Below are 8,528 nucleotides of genomic sequence, written 5' to 3'. Positions count from 1 at the left end.
CGTTGTGTAAGCCATAGGGGCCTCTGGTGAAGCGGCTCTAGAGGCTTATGTGCTGACTAGCAGGTATATTCGTATTTAGAGAAGGCTTATCGTGTATTTAGAATACGGAGGCTAGCTTAGAGTATATAGAGGGGGTGGTAGCCTTTATAGTAAGGCTACCTAGTTAATAAGGGTGCCTTAGTTACTCCGAGAGGAGATTATATAACTAATACCTTCCTATTAAGTAGCACCCATGTCACGGGTTGGCCCCTCGAAAGTGTAGTTCCAGCATAAGGCCGGAACCGCTCATTAGCACGTAGATGCGATACTCGGACCTCGCGCTGCCCTTACCGCGGATTCGTATAAACCTAGTAAATCCTGTATTTCTTTATGGGCCTTTTCCTTCCCTTTCCTTAATTCTAGCTAATATAATTATTCGGCCTTACTTAGTGCGATTAACCTATAACTAGCCGCTTATATAGATATAATTTAGCGAACCCCACGCGCTGCGTTAGTATAGAGTTAGATATAAACGCGCTATTAGGCGGCGGCGGTCCTATAAACCCCGCCGAGCTAGCTAAGTAGACGGATAAAAGGATTACCGAAGCTATTAATATATCGCTTAGTCCCTTATAGGAATAGATAGCTTAATAATAGAAGCTACTCTAACGACTTACGAATAGTCTCGTGAATGCCTAGGCCCCGTAATAACCTACCCCTAACCTCACGCCTTAAAGGGAGCCCCTACGAATATACCTGCTAAGTTAGTGGTAGGTCCTCCGACCCCGGCGACCTCTGCTCCCCCCTAGATTATAGTCTTATAGGAACTAAACGAACTATATCCGCTATACACTAAGCCCCTATTATACCCCGCGAAGTTTAGTAGAAGATAAACGTAGTATACTACCTAGTCGTAGTAAATACACGATAAGCTCCTATTAGACGAACACTTATTTAATAACTAAGCCGAAATATAGTATTATATTAACTTATACTTAGAGGGGAGTGCCTAGTAAATAGTATTAGCCTTTTACGCTACTAGGGGGCCGGGAGGTACCCGCGACCCAGAGTCGTTCCTTACCCACCTGGACTGTATATATAAGGACCAGAACGAATAGCCTTACGCGGCCTTCGTGTTATATTCTCTCCGATAAAGCGAGGAATAAACCTTTTCGTAGTTTTTACCGAAATTCGAAAAACAGATCACTTAAGTAGGTGGTAGCGAGTAGGTAGACTCGGCGAAGATCACTTTCCTAGAGGGAGCCCTAAGCTAGAAGCTACATAGCGCCTTAATCACCGCGAAGTTACCCTATAACTATATAAGCTAGGTTATCGAGGTCTAGAGTATCGCCTAGAAGCTAGAAGGACTATACCTGACTAGCCGGAATACTTATATACCGAACCGAACCCGGAACTAAGAGACCGATACCGACGGAGAAGTTATAATAGGCGGGATTAATTAGGTCCGGCCCGATATAACTATAGACCGACCTTATAATAACTAAGAGTGCTAGGGTTATAGGAAAAAGGGATATATTCGTATAAACTATAAGTCCCGGGATAAGGGTAAGGCTAAGGGCGCCCGCGTAGTAAAGGTATAGGCCGGGGATAGCGATATCGCCGCGAGTTTAGATAGTTTAGATAACAAAGAGTTAGGAAAAGAATAGCTTTAATACGAAAACGGGCGTTAAAGCCGATAGCCGCTCTACGGCGGGAGTAGGAGGCGTTTAAATACCTAGCTAGCGGCGACTTAGCTTTAATATTAACGCGAGTAAATAGAAGATATATATATACTTTTATAGATACGGGTTATTATTGATATTATACTTATAATAAGTAATAATCATATAAATATACTAGGTATCGTAAATACGATATCTTGGTTATTACTTAAGCAAATAACGTGGCGTGATAACCGCCGCGTAGGCTGTTAACGTAACAGTCGCCACCCAATCTTTCAGGGTCTTTTGCCAGCCCCGGATCCAGGAAGAAATCCCAGAAGTCAGTTCTTTACACATAACCTACGCGTTTGCGTAACAAGCAGTAATCCTACGGATCTACGAATTCAATAGCTTTTGCTTGATATTCCTCTCTTCCGCGCGTACAGCCTACTACTCGTAGCCCAATTTATCAAAAATTATAACTGCTACGCTACTATAAACAAACGCTTTACCTAAAGACTTTAGTTACCGTTAGTTAATAAAAGGAGACGATTACTAAAAGGATTCTTAGATACGTCTAAGCCGGCTATTAGCGCTAGGATCGCCGTGTTTAAGCTCGAGATTAACGGCTATATATAACGAGTCTTTGCTTATATAGTAAAAGGACTAGATTAGGATATATTCCTAGGAAAACCGTGGCTAGAATATAATAACATTATATATTACGCGAAGAATCGTAGGTTATACTACGGAGTCGCCGATATTAACCTACGACTAATAGGCAAGGAAGAACTAGCCGATATATAAGCTATCCGCGAGGTAAGGCTAGTCTCGGGATCGGTGTTTATAGCTATAATACGATAGATAAAAAGGGGATTAAAGGGAAAAGAAAGAGACGAGTTTAACGCCTAAATCCGGGCTATTAGTATACGGGATATCGATAAGGCCCTCCGTAAAAAGGAACTAGTAGACCCTCGGGATTATATCCCTATAAATATACTATAAGAGTTTAGCGACCTCTTCGCGCCTAATAAGGCTAACGATTTAACCCCTTACCGACTAGGCGTTAACCACGAAATTACCCTAAAGTAAGGTCCTAATAGGCTTAAGCCGACCCTACTATAAGGGCCCCTTTACGGTATATTAAGGGAAGAGTTACTAGTGCTCCGGAAGACGCTTAACGACCTGATAGATAAGGGATTTATATAAGCTAGTAGCTCGGCGGCTGCCGCGCCGGTCTTATTCGTGAAGAAGCCAGGGGGCGGGCTCCGCTTTTACTATAATTATAGAGCCCTAAACGCGATTACTTAGCGGGATAGTTACCCCCTCCCTTTAATTACCGAGACCCTATATAACCTGGCTAGCGCTAAGTGGTTTATAAAGCTCGATATAGTCGCCGCCTTCTATAAGATCCGTATAGCTCCCGGGTATAAAAGTAAAACGGCCTTTAGAATACGCTTCGGTCTTTTTAAGTGGCTAGTATACCCCTTTAGACTAAGCGGCGTACCCGCCACCTTCTAACGCTATATTAACTAGACCTTATACGAGTTCCCTAACGATTTTATTATAGCCTATATTAACGATATCCTGATTTACTCGAGTAGATCTTATAAGGACCACGAGGCGAAGGTCCGGCTAGTATTACGTAGGCTTATAAATACCGGCCTAAACTTAGACCCGGCTAAGTACGAGTTTAGCGTGATAACAGTAAAATATCTAGGCTTTATCGTTATAGTAGATAAGGGAGTGTCTTATAACCCCGAGAAGTTAAAGGCTATCCGCGACTAGGAGGCCCCTACCTTAGTAAAGGGAGTACGAAGTTTCCTATGATTCGTAAACTACTACCGGATATTTATCTACGACTTCGCGGGTATTATAGCACCCCTCTCGGCACTAATAAAGAAAGATCGGCTTTTTAGGTGGGGGGCCGAAGAAGACGCCGCCTTTAAGGAGCTAAAACGACTCTTTTAGATAGAGCCTATTCTATAGTTATAGAACCTAGACCGTAAGACTATATTAGAGACTAACTATTCGGGCTACGCGTTAGGCGGTATCCTGTCCTAGGTGGACGAGCTAGGACGTCGCTCTATAGTCGCGTATTACTCGCGTAAGCTTACCCTGGCGGAGTATAACTACCCTATTTACGATAAGGAGATATTAGTAGTTATAAGCTATATACTTACCTAGAAGGCAGAACTAACTAGCTACGAGTAATTTATAATATTATCGGACTATAAGGCTCTTAAGTACTTTATAACTAAACGGTCCCTTACCGAAAGGCGAAGCCGCTAGGCCGGCGAATTAGCCTAGTTTAACTTTATACTAAAGTACCGGCGAGGTACTAAGAACTTCGCGGCGGATACGCTCTCCTATTATAAATAGGACGCCCTAAAGGATACCTCGGATAACCTGGAATAGGGACGGGTAATTTAATTAATAGCTGACTCCGCGATCCTAAAAACGATCTATAGGCCGATAATATAGAAGATATCTATTAAGCGTGTATTCGAAGTAAATAAAGACCTTTAATAACTTTAGGATAAGACTATAATAACCGACCCCTAGTACTAAGGGGTCCTTACCGCGATTACTATAAGAGCTCGTAGCTTTAACCTATCCCTTAGGCTATAGCTATAGATCGCGGAATATTCCCTTAACCCCGTAGGATATATAACCTTCTAGGATTATCTCTAGGTTCCGAGCTCCGGAGAAGACTTACCGTTAAGGGGACGCTTAGTATAGGCGATCCACGACTCTACTATCGGCGGCTACCCGGGTAAGGAGAATATAATCGCTATAGTAGCCTAATAGTTCTTCTAGCCCGGTATAAATAAGGATATACGGCAGTTTATACGTAACTATAATCTATATAATAAGAGTAACTAATAGCGGAACGCGAAGCGCGGATTATGAAAACTATTACCTATACCCGAGTAAATCCGTAGCTACCTCGCGATAGACTTTATAACGGACCTGCTACCCACCGGCAAGGGTAAGGCGCGGTTCTTATAGGTGATTATAGACCGGCTAACGAAGTTAGTGATATTAGAAGCGATAAAAATGATAAAAGCGGAGGCCTACGCTAAACGCTTCCTAAACTACCACTTTAGGTTCCACGGTATACCCCTCTTAATCGTTAGCAACTAAGGCTTAAACTAGACCGGGTGGTTCTAGCGATACTTCTATAAGCTTATAAGGATTAAGTAGCGACTTAGTATAGCTTATTAGCCTTAAACCGATAAAGGACCCGAGAGACTAAACTAAGATATCTAGGCCTATCTCCGCGCCTTCGTATACTATTCCTAGGATAATTAGGGTCGCCTATTACCCGCCGCGTAGTTATTACTTAATAGCAGGAAGAGCTTAACGACCTAGCTAAGCCCTTTTTTCCTAGAACACGGGTTTTATATCGACCCTATCTAGATCTATAACCCTACGCCCGTGTACCCGAAGGAAGCCGCCGCTTATAACCTACTAAGTCGCTTATAAGGAGCCGTGGAGTTCGTATAGGTAGCTATAGTGAAGAAAGGCGAAGCCGTCACTGTGCAGAACGGCTCCGCTAGGGCCAAAACAAACAACCAACCAATAGGCTAGCCGAAGGGAAGGGTCAGGCTCGTCACGGGTCCGTATCTAGACCTAAGGGTCCCGAGGAGACGGTCGCCGGGCCTTTAGAAGGGTCGGCAGTGGTCCGATCAGGGGAACGGATAGCTATAGATAGGCAGGCGGGCCTACGGTCGGCTCTTCTGGATCGTCTAGATAACCAAAAAGGGAAGGATGAAGCAAATTTTGATTGTGATGGGTGATAGGTGACGATCGTGAAAGATCGGACGAAAAGCTAGCTAGATATAGTGGGTCTATTCCGAAAAATAGCCGCATACAAGATCAGATCTCTGGGACCGCGTACGTGGTCACGTGATATCCATAACGTCCAGACCCGGAACACGGGTCTGCCCCTCTATAATAGCCTCGAAGTAATTATAGGATAAGGAGTTTATAAATAAACAGCGACTCCTAGCTAAACGCTTCGAGGTAGGAGACCTTACCTGGCTTTCTATAGCTAACTACTCTACGCCTAGACCTTCGAAGAAGCTAAGCTAGCTATATTAAAAGTATAGAGTAACGAAGTGATTAACTTCTATATTATTAAGTTAGACGTGCCCTCGGGGATATATCCCTGTTTCCACGTTAATATCCTAAAATAAGCTAGCCGCGACCCCCTCCCTAGATAAGTCGTAACTAATCTATAGCCTAAACCGATCCGGGACGCCCTCTATAGTAACGAAGAGTAGGAGGTAGAAAGTATTTTATACGCATAGAATAAGCGGCGAGGTCGCGGTGTATAACACGAAGTGTTAGTGCGCTAGGTAAGATAGGTAGAACCTACTTAGGAACCGTTAGACGCTATAAAGGATACCACGGCGTTAGACGTTTTCGAAGCAAAATACGGCCTAGCGGATACGAATAACGGGCCTTTATAAGATTACACTACTAAGTATACGCGAAGACGAGGGGACCTAGATACGAGGGGAGGACGACCTCTAGTCATAAATTAAGGGAAGCACTGCGGCGCCCGTACATTTTGATATCGAGCCCGTAAAAGTGGAGTCATGATCCAATAAGTTCTCTTACCTGCAAGCAGTCCATTTTTCTACGGTTAAACGAGGTCTCGGCGGGCTAAGGTACATACAGCTACATCATATCAATATTATTTCATCGTCCGTTTTATCTATTCTATGCTGCTAGATTAGAAAAGAAGCCTTTAATATCTCCTCTGGAGCTGCTGCTCGATTATAAGTCAAAATGAACTCTTAAACCAGAAAGAATCAAGGAGGCGCGCTGATAGTGGAATTAATGCCAGGTAACTATATATACCTAGCCCCGTCGAGACCTCGTTTTATTATAGAAAAATATGCCGTTTGTAAGTAAGAGAATATGCTCTATATTTACGGGCTTGATATTAAAATGTACGGGCGCGGTAATCTTTCCCTAAATTAATTAAAGGGGGGGAATTTACCGGCCCCCTTACCGGTTCCTAAAAAGGCAGATAGTGCCTCTATAAAGGACTTTAGTTAGCGGTATTACTGCCCGAGCCGCCCTTATTATTAGAGGCAGGATATTCCGACTATACTATTTAGATATTCCGACTATAGTTCTGACATAGACCCACTTTCTTCCTATTTCGGAATAACAGACACAGCTACGGTCGTAAACCACTCTAACGCCTTTTAACGCTTTGGATTAATTCGATCGCTTAGATTAATTAAAGGCAGTAACTGAAATGATTTTGACTGCTTGATTAAGAACAGCGATTCTATTTCGAATCTATTTACCACTAATTAGAGCCTTTTTACAGAATCCAGTTCCCCGTTATTTATCCTTATATATCCAGCCTACTCCTGCTGCTGCTCCTATTATTATTATTGTTATTGCTGCTGTAATTAACGGATAAGCGTTCGATTAAAGCCGATCGTAGAAGAAATAGCTCCGCGACCTCCGCTAGCAATAACAGCTCCACGACCTCTTTCTTCCACGACCTCTTCTACGCCCTCTTCCACGCCCACGCCCACGCCCACGCCCACGGATATCGCCTTATTATTATTGTTGTTGTTGTTGTTGTTGTTGTTGTTGTTGTTGTTATTCTAAGGCAAGGAAATAGGTAGTAGAAGCGTAATCGCGTTGTTGACTGAAGCAGATTGAGGTTGCGCGTATGGGTTGAATAAGCGATCGTAACTTTGTGTGTGTGTGTACGTTGTATGGTCTAGGATGTAAAAGTTGATTGGTCGGAAAAGTGGGCCTACCGGAACTACAGTCGGAATATCCAAGTGGTATAGTCGGAATATCCTGCCTCTATTATTATTATTACTATTACCGGTAGCAGGGTTACTACCTCCCTAAAGGGCGGCGAGAATACCCTCTATTAGTACTATACCCAGAAAATAAATATAACTATATACGGTATAGTACGATATACGAAACCTCCTATAAGCCAGAGACTTCCTAAGTCCGTCCGAGTCCCCCAGGGACCTCCTGAGTCCTCCAGAGTCCCCCAGGGACTTCCTAAGTCCTCCAGGGTCCTCCCGAGTCCCCCAGGACTCTAGGTGGACCCACGGACCTCCAGGTAGGCCCACGGACCTTCAGGTGGACTCATACACCTCTAGGTAGGCTCACGGACCTTTAGGTGGGCCTATAGACCTTCAGGACCTCCGGAATAACCCACGGACCTTCAGGTCCTAATACCAAACCCTGAACAGGCGTCAAAAGAAGACATAAAGAAATATGAACAAGAAGTAGGAGCTTTACTATATCTAGCTCTTTACTTAAGGCCCGATATAACCTATGCCGTTAATAAGTGCGCCCGATATATAAGTAACCCCTTAAAAGAACACTTTATGGCACTAAATAGAGTCTGGGCCTATATAAACGCATATCCTAATATAGGTCTTCTATATAACTATAAAAGAGATAACCTATATATATACGGTTACTCTAATACCAGCTTTTTAGATATTCTGAAAGATAGAACGTCTACCTCAGGATATATATACTGCGTAGGAATAAATAATCTTATTAGCTAGACCTCATCGAAACAGAAAGTCGTTGCTTTATTAATAATAGAAGCCGAATATATGGCTCTAACCGAGGCTATAAAAGAAGGAATCTATATACATAATCTATATACTAAACTTATAGATAACCTTAATATAAGATTCAGTAATAATAAACCGAGGATTCCTACTATTCTTATAGACAGCGAGAGTACTAAAAAGGTCGCTAAAAACCCGGAATTTTATAAAAGAGTAAAGTATATCGATAGACAGTTTCACTTCTATAGATAATAGCTATAGGAAAATAATATAAAGGTAGTGTATATAAACACTAAATATAATA

At 42.8% G+C, this 8,528-nt stretch overlaps 1 protein-coding gene across 1 annotated transcript; it reads right to left on the bottom strand.

Moving 5' to 3' along the window:
- Positions 1-235: 235 nt before the first annotated feature.
- Positions 236-7,788, bottom strand: ACRALDRAFT_210121 (uncharacterized protein; the record flags this gene model as incomplete). Its single annotated transcript, XM_071023048.1, has 4 exons — positions 236-249; positions 7,159-7,279; positions 7,325-7,370; positions 7,745-7,788. 4 exons carry the CDS (start codon positions 7,786-7,788, stop codon positions 236-238), a joined length of 225 nt encoding a protein of 74 aa, XP_070873746.1.
- Positions 7,789-8,528: the final 740 nt, after the last annotated feature.

Source organism: Sodiomyces alcalophilus (assembly GCF_042370955.1).
Source record: "Sodiomyces alcalophilus JCM 7366 unplaced genomic scaffold ACRALscaffold_6, whole genome shotgun sequence".
In the NCBI taxonomy this organism is placed as follows: Eukaryota; Fungi; Ascomycota; class Sordariomycetes; order Glomerellales; family Plectosphaerellaceae; genus Sodiomyces; species Sodiomyces alcalophilus.
The sequence above is the reverse complement of the archived record's forward strand: the minus strand, read 5'-3'. Positions and strand labels throughout refer to the sequence as shown.